The sequence below is a fragment of the Miniopterus natalensis genome, chromosome 7 (genome assembly GCF_054644295.1).
Source record: "Miniopterus natalensis isolate mMinNat1 chromosome 7, mMinNat1.hap1, whole genome shotgun sequence".
Taxonomy (NCBI): Eukaryota; Metazoa; Chordata; class Mammalia; order Chiroptera; family Miniopteridae; genus Miniopterus; species Miniopterus natalensis.
The window spans coordinates 1,827,615-1,852,725 of record NC_142087.1 but is presented as its reverse complement, the minus strand read 5'-3'; the positions used below and the strand labels follow the sequence as shown (position 1 = coordinate 1,852,725).

Below are 25,111 nucleotides of genomic sequence, written 5' to 3'. Positions count from 1 at the left end.
TCATTTCCCACCTGTGCTTGGACAGTGACTGAACTACATGTGAGCAATCAGCCTCTGTCATTGTCATTGCCTGGGGGTAGCCTGAAGATCAGGTACAGAGCAGATCCAGATCTGCTGTTTGGGGACACATCACACTTGTGTCATCCAGACACAGGCCTGCTTCACCCAAAACTTATCACATCTGACCCCTCACCCATCCTCTGGGGCAGGAATGGTCATCCCTACTGGGCCATGGAGGAAACAGGCCCAGAGCCAGCAAAGGCTGCACCAATACCTTCTCCGTCAGCAAAGTATCCCACAATTTTCATGGGACAGAACAGTGGGGTCTGTGCTGGAAAGGTCAACAAACTGGGTTTCTCAGCCGCAAGGCTCCCAACAGTGCGCTCCTGGCTGAGAACAGCAGGGACATGCAGTTCCAGCCCCTTGTTGAGCAAGGTGGGGTCCCAGGACTATGGCCTCAGGTCACACCAGAGCTTGTTGGCCATAGGCCTGGGGCCACCCAGACCCCCTGTATCAGCACCTGCATTTTAAACAAGGCCCTCTGGGAGCCACTACTCTTGAGCCAGGGGTCCACAACCCTGCTGCATGTAAGAAGCCCCTGGGGAGCCTCTGGAAAGCAACTAACAGGGCCCCAGGGACAACCGGCTGCCAAGGTGTTCAGGCGCTGGTGTTTTCAGGCTCAGAGGGTTTCAAGGTGCCTCCAAGGCCCAGGACACCTGCAGGTTCTTAGCACATAGGAGCAATGCAAGTCCTGGCCCAGACAACACACCTCTGGGGCTGCTGAAACACTGGAGGCCAAGAACCAGCACCTGTGGTCAACAGTCCCAACACGCCCCCAATGCTGTTCTGAGCAAGGGATGTGCTTGCAGTCTTCGGCCACATGCCACCCCCACCCCAAGACGCCCCTTAGCAAGAAAAGCCTAGAGCCATGAGCTTTAGCAAAAATGTTTAATCTCTCCTTAATGTGTATATTTACAAGTACTAAATCTGAAGAACAGGAAAATAGGAAATGACCGTGTATTTACACAATCTGCAGGCTGAGCATCCCATCAGCCACACTGCTCCTGGGAGAGGCAACGGCAAGGGGCGGCTCAGGCCAGCCTAGTGATTGCTCTTCTTTTGGGTGGGGGCCCTGCGGCGTTAAAGGACAGCTAATTGTGGGCTTCATCTTAAAAATATCTCTCTGTAAATATATCTATTCTAGCTTGTGTAGCACCAACATGAGCCATCACATCCAGAACTGGGAGAAAAACCAGGGCGGAGGCTCTCAGCAAGGTCAGACTAGGGAGGGTGGGAACATTTGGGGCCCTCCATCTTGGGGTGACCCTAGTTGCTCCGCCCTGGGTCAGGGAGCACAGGGCAAGCTCGAGGTATATTGTGGCCCGGCTCCAAGACCAAGGCATGAGCCGTCCCCGGGCACTCCTGAGACAAGAGTGGGGAAGGTTAGGACAGCCCGAGGCAGGACAGGCCATAGCAGCGGTGCCTGGGACAGGACAGGTGTCCCTGCACAGCACCCTGTGCTGTGGCCCAGACTCCCTGGGCTTGGGACTGCAGCAGGGCCTTCATTGCAGAGTGGGACTCCATCCCCAGGCTCCTGCCAAGGCCCCACACACCCCCAGGCCAGTGCCAGAGCTTGGGGTCAGAGCCTCTGGCAGGATAACACAAGGGAGGTGATGGTGCTAAGTCCAGCACCTGGGGTGCTACAGAGCTCAGAGGACTGTGAGAACCACTGACAAGAACTCAGAGCCTAACTCCAAGACCTGGCAGGGAGGGAGGTGCGGGACCTGCTGCACTGAGCAGACAGCAGGCTTAGAATCAGCTTGATCAGCTCACATGTAAACAGATATTGCTAAAGTGCTTGCGCCTGACAGGTGTGCGCTATTAGGTGGGCCACCCCTCCTCCTTCCTCACCAGAGCAGCCTGAGGTGAGCATGTGCAGCTCTCTGCAGGCTGGGAGGCCTCAGGAAGCAGGGTTGGAACTGGATTCAGACGAGGGCAGAGCAGGGAACTGGAAGAACAGGGCTTCAATTAGAAGCCAGCATCCAGGGAAGACTTTGGAGGAAACTTGAGGCCCATACCCAGGCACAGCCAGGCAGCATCAGAGGGGAGGCAACGGTGCACCAAGGACTGGAATTCAGGCCAAAGCAGTGGCCACCAAAGACAGCTTGATCTTTAGTGGCAGGCCTCAGTTCTGGATCCCACGGTGGCCCAGGGAGGAGCCCTCACAGGCTGCACTAGCGTCAGGAGGGGCTGCCTGAGCTCCAGCTAGTCATCCACAGCAGGAGGCCTGAGCCCTGCTCACTGCCCTCGGGACCGGGACCGGGAGCGGGAGCGGGAATGGGAACGGTGTGGGGGAATTGGTTTCCCCTGTTCCAGGAGCTTCCCAAGTCAGGATTTCTCAGATTCCTCACTGCTTCCCCGCGCAAGGGGACAGCCCTTTAATCTCCAAGGTGTGCAGACTGGCTCACGCAGCTTAGCGGGAGGGACCTCAAGATGGAGCTGGCCACAGTTAGCTGTCCCTTAAAGTCCATGGGAATCTTTAGTACCGTCAAAAAGTGAACTTGAAAGAGGGGGGCCACTTGTCTGCTTTCACAAGTGACTGATTAATTAAAAAACATTTTAAAAAGTGTCTAACAATCTCTAGTATTCAACACTTGCAGTTTTAAAAAGATCAAGTCAGACTTAACGCTAGAACAGTCATGCAGGAACTCACAGCCCCTTGCCCTGGAAGCTGGGGGGGACGGGGGCGCCAAGAGAAGTTCTCTCCTTTTTACATCAAAACAAAAAAAAAACAAAAAAGAACAAAACAGGACAAACCGCAGGTCGAGGGGCGGAGGCCTGGGGTGTTCCGCTCAGGGAAACCGGCCACTTGCTTCACGACCATTTGGTATTGCTTTCCCACTGCCTTAATTTTCTTATTCTAAACTGTTTGTAAAATTTCTCCTCCTCTAGTCAACTATACAGGACCCCACTGGGGCTGGAGACTGAGGCTAGAGCCACATATATATACATATATATATATATATATACACACACACATATATATACTAATGTACAGGTTTTGTTTAGTTAAAAATTTGTTCTCTCTTGCTCACCGAGGGCTGGGTGGACAGAGCCAACCACAGGGCCCTCTGGTCACTGTCCTGCTCCCAGCCAGGCCATAGAGTATGATCCAAGGAGCCCTGCCATGATCCTGGCTGCCCAAGCAGAGTGCAGCAGGATTTCTGTTCCCCCTAAAAAATAAAAAATAGCCCCCAGATGTCCCATTGCGCTTGAGGGGCCAGCATGCTGCTGAGATGCCAGACTGGAAGCCGCTGGAAGGTGGTGAGAGCAGGGGAGACAGATGGAGGGACTGAAGAGGATGGTCCGGGGGGCTCCCAGGAGCTCCACACTGGAGAGCATGCCCAGAGCAGATGCAGTGGAGGAATAAATAATGGGAATGTGTGCTCATGACTGGAGCCCCAGACCCCAGTGGCTCCCAGAGGCACAGCCCTGAGGACACAGAGGGAGTCACCGAGTCCTTCTGGAAGTCACCTGGGAGCTGCGAGCACTGCCTTCCTGCAGCCCCTCCATAGGAGGGAGCTGGGCCTCTCTCTGGGCGAGGTGCTCCTGCCTCCACCGCAGAGAGCACGCGGTGAATCAGAGGACAGTGGTGTGGTGCAGCAGCGAGCGTGAGGGTGGCAGGCGGGGGGCAACAGCCCAGACTGACTTCAGCTCACCTTGGCCAGGCCTGGCATTCAGCCTCCCCAGGCTGCCAGACAGGCCTCAGCCCTTAGACTCTGCCAGGGAAGCCGAGAAGGCTGACCCCCTCCCAGCCCCTGGACCTGACCCTTCTGGCCTCGCCAGACTGGCATCTCTCCTCCCAGAGGGCTCGGCCTTACTCCCCAGGTCTTCAGCAGTCATCTGAGTCTCCGGAGAAGGCCTCCAGCTGCACCTGGGCTCCCCCTGCCCTGTGGCCAGCAGCTCTGGGCACAGAGGGTGCTGCAGGCACCGTCTCACCCACACCAGTAGGAACCAGGACCCCCTGCCAGGGGGAAGAGAGGGCCGGGAGGACGCTGGCCTGCACGCCTACCCCGAGCACACAGGCACTCGGCACACACAAGGGAAGGCTGCCTCCAGGGACCTCCCAGCTTTGGCTGTTGGTTGGAGGCGACCCTTGCAGGCCCTCTCACTAATCTCCTGTTGGGCAGTGGTGGCAGGGTGGCTCAGCTGCTCAGGGCCATCGTGTCCACCACCTGCTCCAGCTTGCTCCGGAGCCGCTGCCGGCGAGCCTGCTCGTCCTTCTCCAGAGCCATCAGGATCTGCGGAGGCAAGTGCAGTGTTAAGGGAGCCTGGAGGGGCTCCCGCTCACGTGGGACCACTACCAGAAAGCTGGGAAGATTATACACAATCAGCAAGTGACATGGCAGTAGCTAGGGGGCTCTGGAGCAGATACCTAATTCCATCCCATCCATTCTGAGCTGAGGGGCCTGGTTCTGAACAGGACACGGGTGTGAAGAATGAGTCCTCCTTGCACCTGGTCACTATTCCTACTCTCGACCCACAAAACACCAGCCCCAAACAGGGCTCTGGTCACAGTTAGCCCTTCATGTCCCCTCGGTACAGCTCCCCATCTGTAGATGGGAACTGGGCCTGGACACCCTGGACACGGATGTGCCGCCACCCACTGGAAGCCCTCCCTGCACTGCAACTCAGCCTGCTTCCAGCCCCCCAGGAAGCAGGAGCACCCTGAGTTCACACTCCTGGTTCCTGCTGGTGCATCAGCCCACCAGCATGCCACCATCTGCCTCCACTTCCCCAATTGTTCCTCTGTGCGCCTTTACAGTGGAGCTCCTCAGAGAACCTCAGGTGGCAGGCTTTAGTCCCACCCCCAGGCGGTATCACCAGGTCACCCAGGATCTGCTGCTTATCCTTCTCAGCCCCAGGACATCTACCCAACCTCACTTTCTGACACCCAGCCCCACCTGAGTCTCGGCCCATCCCCTTCCTGCTCTGGACTCACATCCAGGGCCACCTTCTCCAGCCTCAGCTGCCAATGTGCACACCCTGATCCTGGAGCCCGAGTCTCTCCCGAGTCCCAGCTCCACTCCCCTCAAACAAATAAAAGTCCAAGGGACTCCTTGGACTTTCCCACTTTCCACAGCTCACTCCACCTTAAGTCTGGAGTCACACCCACAGCCAGTCTGATAAGCAAGTCCTAGTCTCTCCCACCCATGGGCAAGCCCTTACGTAGTCCCTGCCTCCCCCCTTCACCCTGGGCACTCAACAGTCAGATCATGGCTCTGTCTCTAAACCCCAATGGCCCATCTCACTGAGGGGAAAGCTCAAATTCCCCAAGGCCTGCACACCCAGTGACAGGCCCCTTGTCTCAGCCTGGCCTCCCTGTCCCAGCACAGCTGATTCAGTCTCCCGGCCTCCACAGTCCTGTCACCACGCCCACTCTGGCAATGGCCACGTCCATCCTGCCTCTCCCGCCCTGTGTGCTCCATCCAACTCAGCCCATGCATCAGTCCTCCTTTCTCAGACATCTCAGAAAGCCCCGGCTCTGGGTAGCAGACAGCAAGGAGACCTGCTGCAGCCTCACTCCAGGTCAGCAGACATGATACTAAAGGAGGAAGGTGGCTCTGCAGACATCCTCCCAGGCCCGTCAGCCTTGTAACGGGCCCCTAAAGAACAGTCCCTCACCATGTTCTCCTTCTCAGGGAGCCACTGCCATCTGCTCCCTGCTCCCCCATGCCCCTAAATTGTCCAGAAGCATGCTAGGGCTGCTTGGCAATCTAGCCGAGCCTGTTAGGCCTGGTGGGCAATCACAACAGCACTGTATCCCTGCCTCAGCAAGTGAGATGGCCAGTGGGAGAGCAGATGGGAGAAGGCAGGCACCTGGCTAGCCCAGAGGCCCAGGGAGAAGGTGGGGCTGAATGTGGGTTGCAAAAGGGTCCCGGGAGGGAGCCCTGTTTGATAAGGCCTGGTTTAGGGCTGAGCCGGGTGGTGTGCAGCAGACAGACTTGGGCAAGGCTGGTGTTCACACTCACCTCGTCCTTGTACTTGGTGATGTAGGAATAGATCTCATGTAAGGCGCTCATGCTGTTGAATTGGCTCAGGTGCAGCCTCGACTGCTCGGCCAAGTATGCACTCATGTCCTGGTCGCTGATGGCAGGCATCTTGGCAATATCAGCATAGTACCTGTAGGCAGACGGCCAGTTGGCGCATGAGCTGGGTCCCAGCCCTCGCGCCCCCCACACACGCCCTGCACACTCAACGCACCTCTCCACCCAGCTCTTATAGTTGGGAATGTCCTTGGCGTAGAGCAGTTTGTTGGAAGGCGAGTCCTTGCCCAGCTTGTGCTCAGACGTGGAGCAGGAGTCCATGAAGGTCTGGGCCACCACCGAAAGGCAGGCATCTGTGATGCTGCTCTTGTGGATGTCGAACACAAACTGGGGGTTCTTGATCACGTTCACCCAGAAGCGCAGGGGCAGGCTGTGTGGCAGGTCACATGCATGGTCAGACCGGGCCTTAGCACCCCTTCCAGATGACAACGGGAAGGGGCCAGCCGGAGGCCTCCCAGCCAGCCTAGCTCTGACTCTCAGTGACAATGGATTTCCATGCAGATAGGGCCAAGGACTCAAGAAGTGAGGGCTGTCTCCTGCCACTCACACTCCGGGACGATAGTCCCTCCACATGGTCGCATGTTTACACATGCACTCACACATGGTCACAACCCTACTTCTGTCCAGGAAGGGCTCCAGGGACACATCCCCACAGACATTTGACCCCTGTGCCCAAAATGCCACCCCTAAGACAGCCATCAATGGGGCTACCCAATAGCCACAAGCCTGTGGCTGTTTAAATGGAAATACACAAAGTTAAAAATTCAGATTCTCAGTTGCAATAGTAATGTGTCAAATGCTGAAGTAGTCATTTGGGGCCAACAGCCACCACTCTAGGCAGCACAAATCTAGAACATTCTGTCACCGCAGAAATTCTCCTGGATGGTGCTGACCTAGATGATGCTGCCTCGCCCGGTGCCCCATGGAACCCCTTCAAGGCCCACGGGCGGCACAGGCAGAGTGGGAGGCCCACGGGTGCATCTAGGTTTGGGAAGTGGCAGCATGTAGAGGCCAGAGTACTAGGAGGGGGGAGATGACCAGGGGATCAGGCAGGAAGAGGCCAGAGGCACAGGAACTTCTCTGAAGATGGGCCAAATGCTGCAGGGGCATGTGGTCAGGCTCAGGGAGACAAAAGCCTTTGTGGCTTTTGTTGTGGGCATTGTGGGTGGGGTGCTGGCTACCTGAGGGTGTGAGAGTCCCAAAGTGTTTGCTGTCACTACCACTGTCATCCTCATCACTGCCAGTGGCTGGCACCAGCCTGGTCCACCAGGCTCATTCCTCAAAGCCCACACTTACACCCTTGTACCTGCTGTGTATGCAAACATGCAGATGAACCCACATGCATATGAACCCACATACATACACCAAGCTCCCACAGCAAAGGGGGTCCTCCGAGTTGAAGCAGAGGCCATGCCCAGTTCCGGAGCATGGGAGGCAGTGGATGCCCCTCCTCAGGTGGGCGAGTAGGGAAGGCCCACACAAAGAGGAGCTGACCGTAGCAGGGAGAGAACAAATCCAGGCAAGGCTTTCCCCTCACCCATCATAACAGGCCTCCTGCAGCTGCTCAGCCCGCCTAGCCTGTCTGTGCCCCACCTGGCCCGACTGCCAAATCCCACTCCAAAGGTACCAGTTGCTCTTCCAGGTGTGGCGCACATCTGAGTCGTGTATCTGGTGCTGGTCAGCCTGCTCATCCAAGAAGTCGAACATATACTTGATGGCCAGTGGCAGAGCCGAGCCCCGGTGTGCCGTGCTAAAGATGGTCTCAAACAGGTCATCCACGAACTTCTGCAGTGTGCCCTATAGGTAGGCGAAGGCGCAGAGCTCCAGGGTACCACCAGCAACCTCTCATCTCCTTGGTGACCTGGGCAGCTGGCTGTGCTGCACCCATGTCCCTACCACCTGCCCATCCAGGCCTACCTTGGTGGCAAGCAGCCGTGTCAGGTAGATCTCTGAGACCATCTTGCTGCCACGATCACCCTCCCGCTGGTCTAGGTGGTCGTGATTCTTCACCAGGTGCCACAGCTTGGTGCCACTCTCCAGGTCAGGTGTGATCATGGGCGTGCGTGAGCGCAGGCTGTCAGGGCTGCTGGCTGTGCGTAGCATGCTCTCTGCAGGCACCACACAATCAGCTGACAGGCCCACTGCCGCCAGCACCCACACCCTACCCTGGCCCTGGCTGGGGAGCCTCAGGCTAGAAGCTCCTCTGTCTGAGCCTCAGTTTCCACATCTGAAAACTGGGGTCCTCAGTCCCACCTCCCTGGGTTATAGGGACAGAAGATGGTCTACTGTGTATGGCTGTATGCTGTAGGGGGAAAGGTGAAGCCTCCAAATGGAGGGAAAGGCTAAGTGTCCAAGTGATGGGCCATGATGTAGCCCCTTTCAAGTTTTGCATGGCCCTGCTATAGAGAGGCCAAGGGAGGTATCCTATTCAAACCAGTGAGCCATGCCCGCTCTCCCCACCCAACCCCTCACCATATCTGCTGAGGGACTTAGTGAAGGTGGATGAGTTGGAGATGTTGTAGGCAGACGTCTGCTTGGGCACCAGAGCCACCGAGGACCCGTCCGTCACCTGTGGGCAGAGGGCCAGGAGATTCATGACCCACCATTGGGAGCCTTGGTGACACCTCCAGCCCATCTGGTGCTATGCCTGGGGGCCAGTCACCTCACCCCTCTAAGCCTGTTTCCCCACTGGTGCACCTCCAGAGCTGTTAGAACCACCAGATAGGCCCCGTGCTGGGTCTGAGAAGGTAATACATGTGGTCTCTGTGCCCCTTTTTACCAACATGTCTCCCACCCACAACCAGGGGTCTGGACACCGGCTTCCACACTCCCATGGCCAGAGGGTAGGGGGTGCGGGACCACCTGGTAGTGAGCCAGAGTATTCAGCCTCTTCCAGTCATTGTCGATCTTGGTGGTGACGTCTTCATCTTGCAGGATGATGCGCGCCATGCGGCCCTGGCGCCACTCTGAAGGAGAGGGAAACAGTGAAGGGCGGGGCCTCGTTCCCCGCCTCTCCTGGGTCTCACCTCTCAGCCTGAGGAGCACAGGTGTCCTAGGGGCACTTAGTGCAGGGTCTTGAGCATCAGAGTAACAACAAGGCTCCTCCCTTCCTCCCTAGAGCAGCTCCCATCCCGGCTCAGAGCAGGAAGCCTGTGCCCCGCAACGGCAGTCCCACCCCCACGTAACACCCTGCCTTTGAGCTCTAGGAAGCTCTTCCAACTCCTCAGTCTGGCATTTAGGCCTCCGTGGTGGTACCCCACCTCTCCAGCCACGCCTACCATGGGACTCCCCAGCCCCAGGCCTGCCCCTCATCCTCTAGCCCTCCCCCAGCTCTGCAGGTTCCTCTACATGCCCAGCTCACGAGCCACAGTGCCACCCCCGAAGCTCCGATGGCCCACCCTCCTCAGTAACTGGGAACCCCAACCCTTGACTCTTACCTAGAGTGTGCCCCCTAATTCCACTCTCTATCCACCTGCCTCCACCCTGGCCTGCCCACACTGAGCCCAGCTGGGATCACATCCCTTTCCTCCAGCCCTCAACACCCCCTTCTCCCCATGACCGCCAGCACCCTCCTCCAGCAGCCAGGGCCCGGCCTGGAACAAGAGGCCCTGCTTGAGCTTCTCCCTCTAAGCCCATTACCTGTGGCCCCTGGCCCTGCCCCTCTCCTTGCGCTGTGCACCTTGGCAGGCCCACTGCCCAGAACCTTAGCATGGCCACGCTACCAATTAGTGTGAGCGCCCCTCCCTCACTCACCCAGGTCCATGTCCCCAGCCTTGGGCCGCTGGGAGTAGGGCACACCCTTGTACACAGCGTCCAGCAGCTTCTCCTTGACCTGTGTCACTGTGTCGCAGTTTAGTCCCTTCACTGGCACCTCAGGCGCATTCTCATTCTCAGGGTTCACGCAGTTCAGGGTCTGGGGGCAAAGAGGGGCACAGCATCAGCACCCACCTCCCAGGGAGCCGGCCTGTGGAGAGGATGGGTGGGGCAGGGCAGGACGCCGGGCTTGTGCTCACCAGCATCTTGTAGTCAATCTGCTGCCGGATAAGCTTGTCCTCACTCAGGGAGTAGCGAGCCTCCCCGGTGATGGCGTCGATGGGGCCCTTCTCCATCTGCTGCTTGATTGCGCAGTACAACATAAACAGCGGCTCCCCGGCGCACTCCTGCCGCAGGCGAGCGGGCAGTCAGGCTGCAGCCAGGACCCACGCGCTTCCGCCCCTGCCCACTGCCCATCCCTCCAGTGCCTCTGTACCGTTTCCACAAGAAGAGATTAGCAACATTTCCAAATTCTTTTAAGGAGGCAAGTAGAATCCTGGTTCTAGAGCCCGACAGAGACTGTGTGAGAGAATGAGTTAAACAGCAGACCCCTGGCCCTGTCAAACCTGTGTGCCGTAGCCAGGAAGGAATGCCAGGAGTCTATCAGAGGTGAACACAATATGGCCAAGCGGGCTTCACGCCAAAGAAGACTGAAGCTCTCAAGTCTCCCCAGCGCAGGTCTCAGCGGGCCCATTGCCCCAGTCCCCAGCCACTGCCCTAGCACCCCACGCGCTGGAGCCTGAATGCGGTGCCAACACTGCACTCTGGACCCCCCTGGACCACGGCACAGGCAGACCCTGTGCCATGGAACACTAGGCATGACCTTGATTTGTTGGTTGTCAGGGGCCCGCCTGGCTGGGGCCCGCACCACTGCAGGTGGAGGCTGCCCCCGTTACTAAGAGGCACAGATGCACTAACCCAGGGAAGCTCACCAGCACTGAGGGGCACCGGGGTCCAGGGCAAAGGCCCTGTGGGGAAGCCTCACAGGTCTGCTCTGCTCCTACCCCTGACCATTGTCCTCCAGCTCCCCACACAGCAGCCACAAAAGCCGTCTCCTGCTCTCCCAACCACCCAGTGTCCCACCTCAGGGCCTCGATACCGGCTATCCCTACAGCCAGAAATCTCTCCCTCGGGTCTTTACTGGCCCTCTGGACTCCGCCCAATTTGCCTGTTCAGAACAGCTCCCCCTGACCACCAGGCCAAAGCTACACCCCAGTTTCTGTTGTTGTCTTTGATGCCTTCTCCCAGCTGGAGTGGAAGCTGCCTGAGGGCCAGGGCACAGCTGACTCACATTATATCCCAATGCCCAGCATGGAGCCTGCACACGCGCGGGGCTCCAGACACTGCTGGACAACAAATGCCATGAGTGAAAAAGTTGTCAAAGGAAGAGGCTCATGTCTTCACAGCAAAGTGAAGAAAGCCAACGTCAGAGCTCGCCAGTCCTGTCTACCCCAGAGCTGGCTCTGATTGCAGATGCCACACAAGGGGATCTTCCCCACTTACACTTACTTCTGTGTTTAGGTATGCTAAAATGAGCACGGGTTACTTTTCTAGTTCATGTTTATTGTTTTTAAAAATAGCAAAGAATGAAGGGGACTTGGGGTGTTTAAAAAATTTGTAGCACTAAAAAGAAATGAGCTATCAAGCCATGGGAAGACATGGAGGAACCTTAAGTGCACATTTCTACGTGGAAAACGACAGTCTGAAAAGGCTACCTACTGTATGGTTCCAACTACAGGACATCCTGGAAAAGGTAAAACTATGAGACAGTAAAATATCAGTGGTTGCCAGGTGAGCAGGTGGAGCACAGGGACTTTTAGGGCAGTGAAATTACTCTTTAATACTATGATGGTGGACACAGGTCACTATCATTTGTCCAAACCCACAAAATGTACAGCACCAAGAGTGAACCCCACGTGAGCTATGGCCTTTAGGGGACGTTTCTCAACACAGCAGCACTGACTGCAGCCAACATTGGTACCACTGTGGTGGAGGGTGCAATGACGGGCGGCTCTGAGAGCACACGGTGCACGGGAATCTCCGCGCCTTCTGCTCCATTTTGTTGTGAAACTGAAACAGCTCTAAAAGGTCTTTCCAGTCAAGACATGGATCGATGGAAAAAAAAAGTTATCACGGGAATTTTTTTTTGTATCCATATGAGATGGTGATATTAACTAAACCTTCGGTGGTAATCATTTCACAATATCTGTAAATCAAACCATTATGCTGTATACCTTAAACTTATACAGCGATCTATGTCAATTATTTCTTACTAAAACTGGAAAAAGTACTACAGTGCAGTTGCCTCTCGGTACCCATGGTGACTGGTTCCAGGACCTCCCTCATAAGCAACTCTGAGGATGCTCAAAGTCCCTTATATAAAATGGATAGTATCTGCATATAACCTACGGACATCCTCCCATTTACTTTAAATCACCTCTAAATTACTTATATTACCTAATACAATGTAAATACTATGTAAATAGTTGTTATACTATATTGCTTAGGGGATAATGTCTGTACCTGTTCAGTACAGACCCAACGATCAGAGGCCTAACTACATGGTAACTTGTCAGTAACAATGTAATGTTTTTCCTGAATATTTTTTATCTGCGGTTGGTTGAATCCATGGATATAGAACCCGCAGAGACAGAGGACTGACTGCACACCTTGAAAAAAACCAAAACAGTCTGTGGCACAAAGAAGTCAGTGGCCAGCTAATGCAGACAGGAGCAGCCTGGACCAGTGCCGGGTACCCCTCCTGCAGTTGGTGTGAGCACACAATGTAAGTGTGGACCATCTCTACCAATGGTCCTGGGCCGGTTCCTCCTGCCCAGCACCTTTCCTCAACCATATTGTGAAGGGGCAAACATAATTTGGAAGTAGGGGAGTGCTCTGAACAGATCAAAGCACACCTTGGCCCTGTTCAGCTCTTTTAATGTAACCCCATGAGGGTAGACCAGTCAGCTTGGCCCGTGGCTCCCAACACTCTGCCCCCACCTCCCTATAGCCCTCCTCCCTGCTCCCTTGGCCAGGCCTGGCCTCCCTCTCCCTCTATCCAATACCCTATCAGACCCTCCATGACGTAGCCCCCACCCTTGATCCCAAAGCACAGCTCCCTGAAAGCAGCACCCACTCAGCCGCTCTGCCTTCAACACCCTGCGCCGGCCCCACTTGCCCTACTTCCTGCAGCCTGACCCTCCACCTGGCATTACACACAACACACACCCAATTTAGGTCCTCAGACTGGGTTTGTCAAACTGAGTCCCCTTTCTCTGCCTGCAAAGACTCAGGAGCAGATGGGTCGATAAAGCTAAGATAGCTCGGGCCCAGAGGCCCATGTCCCTAAACCTTGCTTCTCCTGGCTTCCAGAGTGTAATTTAATGAGCATGTAAATACATCACACAGTCTCACAGAATTTTACAGGAAATGCACAACTTTGTGTTACTGGCTCCCAGGTTCAGCATAACCACTCTAGAATTTACTGGACTCTCCACAGGCCCAGATGTTCCCAGGTAAGCCCTGCCCTACACTGCCTCACGCCCACCTCAAAGCTGTCGCTCCCTCTGCCTTGCTACCTGCTTCCCTTACTTCTTTGCTCAAACCTCACCCACCTTCTTGATGTCTGCCCCCTTTTCACATGTCCTGATTCCCATTTACCCTCTCTCTCCAGCCAAGACTCTGCTCTGGGTACCTCTGAGTGACCATGGCCTGGCCCAGCAGAATTCTGCATGAAGGGCTGACGGGCCCCTCGGGTGTCCCCGATTCAGTAAGGACACAGGAAAGGGAGGTCCATGGCTAAGAAGCAACCACAGGGATATTCAGGCCATTAGGCTCCACTGCCCATCATGCTGTCCATCTACAGAGTGTCTACAGAGGTCAGAGAAATGAGCAGAAGCATGCATGAACATCCATCCTGGGCTTGGCCTGGGGGCCCCACTGTCCCCACCTCGTGAAAATGTCTGCCAAGCCTGCAGATTTCAAGGGAAACCAGATATCTGGGTCTGGGCGATCTCCTACTTTCTAAGTGCAGTCCAAACAGGATCCATCTAGACCCATATCTAGCTTGGAGCTGCAGTTTGTACCCTCTGGCCTCCACTCCATTCTGAGGATGGCCACAGGCCAGAGCTTGTCTTCGAGGGATGGGGGATCCTCCCAAGCCTGAACAGGGGCTTGTCTGTGCACTCCCCCCCCACAAGAGCCAACAGGAACTCCCAGATATCTCCCCAGGCTGGCCCAGCGCTGGGTGCTGGACACACAGAGGATCCTGCCAGGTTGTCCCCCTTCATCCTTGGCTGCAGGCCACGGGCACAGGGCAGAGACCTGGGCCTGTATTCAAACTCCAGCTCAGTCACACACTGGGCATGAGGCCCAAGACAGCTTGCCTTACTCAGAGCTGGGGTGTCTATTCCTGCCTCGGTGGCTGGATGAGGCCTGGACAGCATCATGGAGAGCCAGGATAGGGTCCAATGGGTGCATGTCCTAGGGGAGTCCACACGGAGGCCCCAGCCCCCTTTGAGCCACTCTGGGCTGAGACTGTTCATCTCTGGTCTCCTTTGTTCCTCACACCCATCCATCTGTCCCCAACACCCTCTTGACGTTCTCTCCTCCCCAGCCTACCTACCTTGAGGAATTTGTACAAGAGGAAGGTGAACCAGTTGGTCAACATCTTCTCTGCCACTGACTCGGTCCTGGAGACAGACACAGGCAGGGGTGACGTAACTCCCACTGCCAGGCCCACACCACATGCCCACCCCACCATCCACATGGTCCTTTCTACAGAACTTTCTAAAGGCCAGGCTTTGAAAGGCAACCATGGACAGGAAGACTGCAGTAGAGACCCCGGTCCTCAGCCCCAGAGCAGGTCTCTGAGCATGACTCAGGCCCGGCACCGATGGCCTCAGAGTGGAGCCCATGCCCAGCACACCTGGTCCCCAGTACCAATATCTGGTCAGAGGAAGCAGAGGCTTCCCCCAGAACCGCAAAGTAACGCCCTGGGGCTGAGCGCCCAGCGGGGCTTCTGGTGGCTTCAGGTAGAAGGTGTGGGCTCACCGCCGCAGGAGCAGTTTGGGGTGGTTCTTGCTCTCGAGGTTCTTCTCAATGAGGTCCGACAGCAGCTGCTTAAGCACGCCTGTGGCATATTCCATCTCACCCTGCAGAGCCGTCATGATGAGTGAGGCCACGTTCCCACGGTCGCGCATAGAGAAGCTGCGCTGGGCCTCCAGCGTGCGGATAAAGGTCAGCAGAAAGTGCTTCTTGGTCAGCAGCTGCCCAAACAGTGTTAGTGATTTCTCCACATTGGCCTGTACCTGGGGAGGACAGGAGCCTGCTCAGGGTACCCAGTAGCATCATGGGGGGTGGTACTCTGGGCGAGGGACTGTCCAGGCCAGGTGTACAGGACAAGGCAGGGTTGGAGAGCAGGCCTCGGAGGCTGGTGATACCGACAGGTGTCCAGGCCTCAGTTGTCCTCAGCCCACTCCAGGCAGAGACCCAGGCAAGTGATGAGTGTAAAATGAGGGCCTGCTCCTGCCACCACCTAGCAGCTTGGAGGGAGCCCAACCCAACACCCCATCTGCTGGGCACCAGGAGTGCACATCCACGGTTTCACTCTGCTCTTGTTACAACTATCAACACAGAAACCACCCTCCCCACTTCACAGAAGATGCCTAAAGTCCAGTGGGGTCGAGGCTTACTTAGGGCCACAAAGCATGGAAGTAGGAAAAAGAGGTGGAATGTAGGCATGGCTGGCTCCAGGGCCCCTGCTCTCTCTCTTATCTGTACCAAGGCTTGTTAGGCAGGAGGTCCCCCCCTACTAGGCTGTGCCAGAGGCTACCAGTAACACCTGGCTCCCAACCCAGGCAGACAGATGACAGGTCCCAAGCAGAACCAACAGAGCAGAGAGCAACATCAGGAGAGAGACCTGACAGAAGGAGGAAGTGGAACTCCCAACATGGCAGCAATCCCAGGAAATGTCCTGCACCCAAGCCAGAGTGACAGGAAAGCCCTTTCAGGTTTAGTTTAAGAGAAGACATCCCACCAATGGAACTGCACAGGGGAGTAGGCCTCCAACGTGCAAGGTGCGCAGAGATGGGATGCCCTGGACTAGAGAACATGACAGACCTTATTTGCAAAGCCCTGGCTATTCCTAGCTAGAAACTGGGCTCCTGGCCTGCCATGGGAGGCCCTTAGAAGATATGTTGTACCAGCAGCCTGGGGTCTGCCAACATCTTCAGAGAAAACCCCAGCTCCCTGACAGTCTCCATGCTGCCTCAGTCACGTGCTCCTGCCCCAAACAGCTACAATAATTCCAGCTGGGCACTCACGCCTCCCAGCACACATGGGCCAAGGTTCTGCCCAGTGAAGCTTGGCATTCAGAACCACCCAGGTGAGCTGTGGGGTGTATGAAACAGACTAGAGGGCCTCACAAAAGAGCCCCCATAAAACAAAGGAGGCCCCAAGGAGCCCAGCTACTGGGGTGGTTTGCTGGGCTGTGACCCCCCGACTCCAGGCGCCTGCCAGACCTTCCTCCTTGCTTCCCAGCTCCCCTCCCTCCAGGCTCAAGCCATCCATAAGGACCCTCCAGCTGCCCACCACCACCCAAGGAGCCCCCTTAGGCAGATGTGGGATAAGCCCCAGCCAGCAGCCCACCTCCATCTCCTTGAGCACTGGGTGGTCCTCAATCCCAGGGAAGAGCACCCGCATGGCATATGTCCTGTAGTCGAGGAAGGGGATGCCAGCACCGTCCAGGTCGTTGGTCAGCTCATGGATGTCCGTCTGCAGCTCTGCAAAGGCTGTGGCCAGACCAGGTATCAAGGCAGGTGCCCTGCTGCCTCCAGGCTCCCCCACCCCCACTCAGGTCCAGGCTCAAACCCTGGCTCTGCTGCTCGCTGGTTGGGTGACCTTAGGAAACTACTGCACCTGCCTATGCATTAGTCTCCCTAGTCCTAACACAGGGATAAAACCCCTTTGTTTCTCTGAGTTGTCACAGGATTAGCCAAGACAAGAGCAGAGAAGGCACTGGGATGAGGTCCAGGCTCTGAGGGGTCCCCATACCTCACAATGGCATTTGAGGGTAGAGTAACTATAGGTGTCAGCTCTTTGCCACCTGAGGGGGCACCCGTTGCCTACACTAGTTTCCCTGGACTCAGTCACCTGGTAAGAGAAGGGGCATGTCCAGGTGAGGGCGATGGTGGGTGGCAGAGGTGCCAGATCCAGGGGCTGTGCAAGCCTCCCCAGCCCTCCACACTGACAACCACCAAATGCACAGCTCAGGCCGTCAGGCCCTCTACATTGCCTGCCCACTCCAGGCGGCTCTGCCTCTTTCAGAAACAAAGGCAGGTAGGTGCAGGCCCTGACAGAAACATTCCAGAAGTGTGAGGTATTGACCCTTCAGCAGCCCAAGGGATGAGCTATCTCATCAGGAGCCAAAGGAGTGACTGGTGGGCTCTGGGCAATGGCTGACAGGTTTAATTGAGAGCCAGGACTTCATCTCTTCGGCATGGCTGCCGGGCATCTGGTTATCTCTACCTGGCTGCCCTGGAGTGCCTGCCAGCTCTTGTACTTACACATGCTGGCAGATTGAGGCTTCATGCACTCACCTCAGTGGGCAGCCGTCCTTGCCCCAGTGGAGGTTCCCGCCTGCAGAACACCCCACCAGTCCCTGCACATCTGCTTATGTCCCACCAGGACTGCCCAGTGGGCCAGTAGGTTTGTCCAGGAGTGAGGGGGCTCCCAGGACTGGTAGGGTACTCGGCAAATGGCTACCTTGGTCCCAATGGAGTTAACAATGTGATGACAGGCTCATTTTGGCCTTGAGGCCCTTATGCAGCTGTTCAAAACCTACCCTACCACTTAGCTCCCTTTCCTCATTTAAAAACAGGAATACTGCTAGTGTCTGCCTTCTAGAACAGTGAGTGTTCACTAGCCAACATCAGCAAAATGCCTAGCACCTCACAAACATCCAGTAACTGTTGATCACCAGTGCTGCTCTGTTCACCCCTCGTAACAGCCCCAGACTCCTTAGATGATGCTCAGAGACATACACAGAGCTCAAGACCATGAGTGGGTGGGGGCTGCCCCAGGCTGTCCTTTTGCTGAGGACCCTGCCCTGAGGCACCATCTCACACTTAGCCAGGGAAGCTGGCCATTGTGGGCCAAGGCACATACATGGGAACTGAACCAAACCCTCAAGTGACCACTGTGCAGCCCACCACCCAGCCCCTACTTTCATGCTGCCAATACCCAGTTCCACCCACCTAGCCAGCAGTGGTGCCCTCATCTCTGCCAGGAATGAGCCAGGGCCTTGGGCACACTGGCCTTCCTGTGAAACATCAGGCAGAGACAGGCAGCCAAGGGGACACCCTCTGTTCTAGCTTGCTGACCTGAGCCCACTGCTCGCCCATTTCCAACGTCTGTAGCCTCTGCCTGCCAGAACCCACCCCAGTCTCTGGACCACCTTCACCTGCCCTTGAGGTCCACCCACTTTCCATCAGGGGATTCAGGGTCATAGGCTTGGGGGGCATGTGACCAGGTGTGCCATTAGGAATTGGCCCAAGTTGGGCAGAGCTCACCCACTGTGGCCATCTTGTCAGCACAGGGAGAAAGGGGCCCCAAGAGGAAGGGATTCCTGACAGGCTTATATTCTGGGTAGCCAGCTCCTCTGCACTTTCTCTGCAGAAGCCAGTCAGGGCAGATTTCTGCCACTCACCCCCACGGTCATGACATACACATGCCCCACCCTAAGAGGGTGGGCTACAGCCTGACTCCCTGAGAAAGGGCTCCTCAAAAATCAAAGGCAAGCCCAGGCCAGGTCTGCATGTGCTGAGGGATAAGGAAAGAGCCCCACTCCTCAGCACCACGCGGGCCACAGGCATAGAGGCACCACGCTAGCATGAGCTGCACTGCCCGGGCCACCTGGACACTCACAGCACCCAGTGAAGTGGGCACCAGCACTATGCCCATCCTACGGATAAGGAACCGAGACACAAATGACTATGTCTGTCCAAGGTCCTACAGCCAAGATGGGGCTCAGATGCGGGTTCGCTGGCTAAAGAGTCTGTATTGTACGCAGCACCCCAAGAAGCCATACCTGCCCCATGACCCCAGGGCCCCAGGCAGGCCCTAGCCTACCTCACTGAGATCAAGCCCGGCACAGTGAGGCCATCAGGAATGTTGTAAACTGAGTGGAATCAGCAGGCAGATAGGCCCTGACTCAGGTAGCAGCACCCCCAGCGAGCCCTGCACCCCTGGGACCCCCCATGTTCCCCCTGCCCACAGCCCCAACAGACCTTCCTTGCATTCGAGGGCCACACGGGACTCCAGGTTGTCCATCTGGAGCTGCAGCCGCTTGAGGGTGCGGTCGGCATCTCGAGACTTGCGCTTATATGCAATGAGCACAACCACGATGACAAGCAACAGGAGACCTCCGCCCCCACCGATACCCACGATGGCGGGCAGGGTCAGCAGGCTGTCTGAGTACACCTGCAGCATGCCCGGCGAGAACTCGAAGCCACCAGCCCGAACCTAGGGGTGGGGGTGCAGGCTGCTCAGGTGACATGCACACTCAGAGCTTCCTGGCCCCACCCCCTCAAGATCCCCACGGCATCTGCCGCTGGCCTGGACTGCTCAGCAGGGATGGGGACACTGGGGACTGCAGGTAGGCACCAGGCCTACCAGGGGGGCACACAGACTGGGTGAGAGCCGAGCTGGGGCTTGCACTAGAGCTGGGCTCCCTCTGAGCAAGAGGTCAGTCTGGGGCTCAGTTACAGAGTTGGGGTTGCCAAGTCAGCAGGTCAAAGGCAGGAGGGACCCAGTAGACCAGAGCCAGGGCTGAGGCACAGATCACCTGGTTATGGACATACCGTGACCTTGTGCTGCCCTGTGAGGTTGGGTGACTCGCAGAGCAGCTGCGTCTCCGACACAGTGAGGGTGCAGGGTGTGGAGCCGATGAGCACAGTGTAGTTGAGCCTCAAGTTGCCGGGTGCCGGTGGCAGTAGATTACGGCCCTGGAGGGCAGGGGTGAGTCAGAGAGCCCCATTGGCCCTGCTGCCTCACCTGCACCCCCTCCCCCCCCCCCCCCCGCCACCTGTTGCCTACACTCTTGACCAATGACTGAGGCCCACCTTGAGGATGAGCGGGGAGCTGGGCTTCAGCTCCAGGAGGCCGGTGGGGCTAAGTGGCTCCAGCACAGGGTCGGGAAAATAGAGGAATGAGGAGGTGTTGAGCACCAGCAGGGCACGTACATCATCCATGACAAAGCCCAGCTCTTCAGGCCGCTCCCCTAGCTCGGGCGGGCTGCGGGAAGGGTTGTCCACCGATGGGGCCCGGCACACCATGGTGGTGTCGTTGTACACCAGGCAACTCTGGGGACATAGGCATGAGGATGCTGGGCTGGCTGCTCTGAACATGGAGCCAGACCCTGGTAGGACCAAGGGGCTGCAGCCACATATGCACACCAGAGGCCAGGGTCGGCTTCTTTCCCTGGGGCCTCCAGGCACAGCAACAGCCAAGGTAGCCTGAACTACCAGGCAGGGGAAGGGGAGAGGGAAGGGAAGGGGCAAGGACTCACATTTTCCCTCTCGACACCTCCGTACTTGGCTCGGATGCGGGGTTCTCGGACAGTGGCCAGGTTGGTGCCTGTGACTGTTAGGAGGGTTCCTCCACTAGAAGATGAGGAGATGAGGGTCATGGGAAGAAGCTCTCTGCCCCAGCCCAGCACAAACAGGTGGGGCCAGACATACCACCCAGTTTCCCAGAGGATGTAAGCAGGTTACAGTCTCTCAGCACCAGAATTCAGATTATAGCAACCACATCTCAGAGTGGACAGTGGTCCATTATCCTGAGAGCTGTGGCTCAAACATCTTATCTCTGTTCTTTCTTTTTTAAGAGCACAGATATCTGAATTTAGAGAAATTTTTGCTTACCATCATTTTCCAGGTTGCTGCATCTACAGCACGGGAGTAACCAAGTCTTAAACTCTGCTGTTTCTACTCCACCCAGAGAGACAGACCCAGGCAGCACAGAAAGGGTCTGACTCACCCCATGCCCAGCTCTGAGCCAGGAACCACCACGGTAAGAAAATGTAACCAGAAATTCAACTGGTTCCTCCAAACAACCAAAACATTTGGTGGCAGGACCACACAATGGAGGAGAGAGAGAACCTAGTGCAATAACTCTGTCCTCAGCAGCATCACACTGGATGGTGTGGATCACAGGGGCTCAAGGTGGGCTAGGGCAGCCCTACCTGTTGATGCTCCACTCAGGGTCAATCTTCAGGATGGTGGGGTCCGCGGTGTAGTTGTACTTCACCTCAGGGTTGGTAAGCTGAGCACGGTTGATGTTGATGACGATGGGGGCACTGCCAGGGCTCTGCCCGGGGGGTGTCAGACACCGGATCTCCCGGGAATTCCTCCTGGAGGGGCCAGGTGGGACAGTGAGGATGTGGGTGCTGCAGCTCACCTCCCCGGTGGGCTGAGCTTCTAGGTTCCATCGAAAACAGATGTATGGACAAGTTACTCCCCAGGCCTCACCTGCCCACTTGTAAAATGGGCCACACCAGGACCTGAGGACTATTTCAGTCACTTCCCCATCAGCCCCTTTGAGGAGTCAGGTGCTTGTCTCACCACCTTGGGCCCCAATCTGGCCCTCTCCTTCTGAACTGCCCTGCTTGGTATTCCTGGCCCTGTCTGACTGACCCACCAGCTGAGGGGCAACCATGACTGCCCCATTCATTCTCCAGGTGACTCGGCCACACTCATGCCGGGACTTGTGAGAGCCCAGTCTGGGCAGGCACCACAAGCAGACCTGTAGAGTGGTAAGGGAGCTCAAGGAAGCCCAGGGATGACCAGGGGGACAGAGCCTATGGACTCTGACCTTCCCACTTGCTGTGGCACTGCCTCCACTAAGCCTGTGGCTTCTGTTGCCAGGAGAGCCAGAGTGCCAAGCTCAGTGCCAACTCTTGCTATGCTGAGTGATGTACACGCCTCCCCTGATGTGAAACTGGGGCTAAGCCTGGGCCTGGACCATGAGTAGGCAAAATGAACTGGCCGGAGTGGGGGAACTGGGTCACCCCCACTGAGCAGCCAGCCAGTCACTACTTGCACCTGGGTCCCCATCTCCTCAGCTCTTTTGGCACAGCTGGGAGGCCCCGCAGCCACCAGGCCCGTAAGCGCAGCAAGGCTGCAAATACCAATAATTAGTCTGATAATGGGTAATTACCACAGGAAAATATTTAAAGGGCCGCTCCATTATCATCCCTAATCTAAAATTATCTACTTCAAGCCTCAGGGCTTTTGTTAGCACTTTTTTCTCCCAAAATTTTTTTTAAAATACGTATGTTCCCAAGGGATTCCCCATCCCTAAGACAGGATGGTTGTGCCTGCCCCTCTGGCCAGGCCCTGCCCACCCGCCAGCCCGCCCCACCTGCCTTTCCTACTCTGAGGTAGCCTGTTTCCATAGTAACCTTCTCACCACTGGTTTCCATAGTGATCACCCTGGCCAGGCTCTCCATGCTCCCCTTGTTTCCCAGGCAACAGGAGGGGACATGCAGCCATCTGAACCAACCACCACAAGGGGAAGGTGGGCCATGCCCACCGCCCCACCCCCAACCCCATCCACACCCCTTACCAGGAGAAGGAGCAGGGCCGGCCACCAACAGACACGGTCACATCACTGCCTGCGTTGAGGTGGCTACCCTCAATGCCAATCCACGTGCCCCCCGAAAGAGGCCCACGGGCAGGACTCACGCGGTAGAAGGTTGGAGTCTATGGGAAGAAGAAAGTTGCTAGAGCTCCAGGAAAGGCCTACCCCTTGGCCCAGAGGCTTGCCTGCATCTCCAGCCTTGCCCAGGCCCTGTGCTCATGGGCTCTCAGACATAGCCCACAGGCAGGGCCCAAAGTGTACAGGGGAACCTGGAGTCAGACCCCAGAGATGAGGAGGGGAGATAGAGATCAGCAGCAGAGGTGCTGCTGCACGAGGGGGCCCATGAGGACAAGGAGCCCTTTACTTAAGGTAGACTTTGGGCCAAGTCAGTCCCTGCAGAGACAGACCTCCCCTGAGACCTCGTGGGAGGAGGAATCCAGGCTGACTGGGGTGGGACTTACCACAAAGGTGAAGCGTTTGGGAGACAGGGCCCGGAACTGGGGGGAACAGTCCCGTACGCACACCTCCACCAGAGCGTCATGGGCCCGCACTGTGCTGGCATCTCCGATCTCACAGACGATCCTGTGGGACAACAGGGGCCTCAACAGGCTGCAGGGTCCACCCAGGTGTCAGGGCTTCCCTCCATCCTCCCACACCCATGGGGGACACTCACTGCTCAGCACTGATGTACTCGCTCTCCACAGGACTGCATAGCACCTTGCCCACACGCACGCCCAGCCGCACATCCTCGAAGCGTAGGCCCAAGTTCTCACCCATGATTGTGAGCCTTGTGCCTCCCTGCCGTGGGCCTGTCTCTGGGGACAGCTATGGGGAGACAGAGTGTGGGAGGCCAGTAAGGGCCATCCTGGGTCACAAGGGGCTGCACAGGGGAGGCAGCTGGGCAGTCAGAGACCCCACTGCCCTTGGTGGCCCAAGAGGTGCACCTACCTTGAGGATCTTGGGGTCAGTGCAACGGCTGCTGCCATGGCGGGCATGCATCCAGGCAGCAGGCAAGTCAGCAGGGCAGTGGGGACGCAGGGAGCAGCGGCGCTCAGCCACGCACCAGCCACACTCAAAGCGAGGGTCAGCTTTGAGGCAGAGGCCACAGCTCTCCCGCAGGGCTGGGCATTTGTAGAGGTGGGCTGTGGGGGGAATCATAGTCAGCTGGGGCAAGCCAGGGCCCCACCCCTAGCGCCACCCCACCCGGCTTACCCTGGATGTTCTGAGGGTTATCGATGATGAAGTTGCCGTTCCACACCACCGAGAGGTTCACTGGCAGGTCACTGATGTCATTGCCCTCGTAGGAGTACTGTAGGCAGTATGCAGTACAGTCAGGCCAAAACCTCAAGGGGCAGGTCAGGATTTGTGTACCCCTCCTGGCCACCTGTGGGATTGGATGCTGGGAGCAAGCTTGGTGGGGGAGGGTCTCGGGGCTTTGCTTGTCCAGACTGGCATTTCCAATCTAGGGCCGGATACCCAACAGAAACACCTGGCTGCCAAACAACCTAGGGAACTAATCCTCTCCTGCCACACCAAGCTCTCCCTTCAAGCCCCCAACCCCAGGTCTTCCTTCCTGGTGGCCATGGCCCCTGCTCTCCAGCCAAGCCTCCATCCCCAGCAGCACGAGGCACACCCTCCAGGTTGACCTCCCTACCTCCCCTCTGTAGTCAGGCCCACCAGAAAATCAGGACTTCCTACGTAGACCCCCTGGATGCCTGTCAGGGGTGCTCTGTGAACTGAGGTGCAAGTGGTGTGCTCCCATGTCCTGGGCATAGACTGGCAAAAATCACTGTCAGGTGAGGCTCAGCCTCTCCACCCCCAGGCTCGGAGACACTGCCCCTCCCTGGGAGCTCAGGCCCAGCACTCCCAGCTGTGTCCCATTTTCTACAGTTGAGGTCCTCCACTCTGTCCCAGAGCAATTCATCATCATTTTATCTGCAGGAATTTAACTGGAACCTTCCACATTCCCCGATACTCCCTTTCCCTTTGAAAATGGCTACAGAAAAGATAAATGTGCGCCTGGTGAGAGGGGAGAGCTACAGGGGATGAGGAATGCAGGGGAAAAGGTGACAGAGGCTCAGGAATGGTGGAGAGACGGAAATAGAGACATACAGACCGAAAACCTTAGACGGAGAGGAAGGAGAGGGTGGGCAAAGCTAGGCCAGGGAGCCACACAGAGATGCAGGTGGAAGGCGTGGCTGGCAGGAGTCAGTGATACAGCAAGGAAGAGAGAACTGAAAGGACAGGACAGGTAGGAGGGCGCAAGGAACTCTAGCACCAGCCAGCTGCCTGACCTGCCCCTAGGAATTTGCTATGGGCCCCAGACCACCCTGCTAGGAAAGAGGAGAGGTCGGCCAAGGGTCTGTTACCATTGGTAGGGGGACAGACCTCTGCCTCAAAGCCCTTCTCCTGGGCCAAACACAAGCCTTGCAGAGAACCCAGAAGCACCACCACCAACAGGGCCTTGGCCACTGCAGTAAACCCACTGCTCTCCTAACTACATTCTTCCTGAATGGATAAGAGGTCACAGAAAGAGCTGGAAGAGGGCTTCT

The 25,111-nt window shown here is 56.8% G+C and overlaps 1 protein-coding gene across 4 annotated transcripts in view; it reads right to left on the bottom strand.

Annotated features, from left to right (window-relative positions):
* Positions 1-934: 934 nt before the first annotated feature.
* PLXNA1 (plexin A1) overlaps positions 935-25,111 on the bottom strand; it is a 49,982-nt gene continuing 25,805 nt past the window's right edge. For all 4 annotated transcript variants that reach the window (XM_087818680.1, XM_087818681.1, XM_016197323.2 and 1 more), the window contains exons 11-32: positions 23,772-23,868; positions 23,508-23,701; positions 23,233-23,384; positions 23,021-23,141; positions 22,545-22,681; positions 21,163-21,330; positions 20,488-20,581; positions 20,042-20,281; positions 19,781-19,924; positions 19,208-19,442; positions 16,569-16,711; positions 14,973-15,229; positions 14,545-14,611; positions 10,121-10,267; positions 9,861-10,020; positions 8,970-9,073; positions 8,580-8,676; positions 8,025-8,215; positions 7,735-7,904; positions 6,265-6,477; positions 6,033-6,183; positions 935-4,301 (exon numbers count right to left, since the gene is read on the bottom strand). In XM_087818680.1, coding sequence (XP_087674806.1) covers positions 4,206-4,301; positions 6,033-6,183; positions 6,265-6,477; positions 7,735-7,904; positions 8,025-8,215; positions 8,580-8,676; positions 8,970-9,073; positions 9,861-10,020; positions 10,121-10,267; positions 14,545-14,611; positions 14,973-15,229; positions 16,569-16,711; positions 19,208-19,442; positions 19,781-19,924; positions 20,042-20,281; positions 20,488-20,581; positions 21,163-21,330; positions 22,545-22,681; positions 23,021-23,141; positions 23,233-23,384; positions 23,508-23,701; positions 23,772-23,868 — 3,378 coding nt within the window. In that variant the 3' untranslated portion in view covers positions 935-4,205. The remainder of the gene's footprint in view (positions 4,302-6,032; positions 6,184-6,264; positions 6,478-7,734; positions 7,905-8,024; positions 8,216-8,579; positions 8,677-8,969; positions 9,074-9,860; positions 10,021-10,120; positions 10,268-14,544; positions 14,612-14,972; positions 15,230-16,568; positions 16,712-19,207; positions 19,443-19,780; positions 19,925-20,041; positions 20,282-20,487; positions 20,582-21,162; positions 21,331-22,544; positions 22,682-23,020; positions 23,142-23,232; positions 23,385-23,507; positions 23,702-23,771; positions 23,869-25,111) is intronic.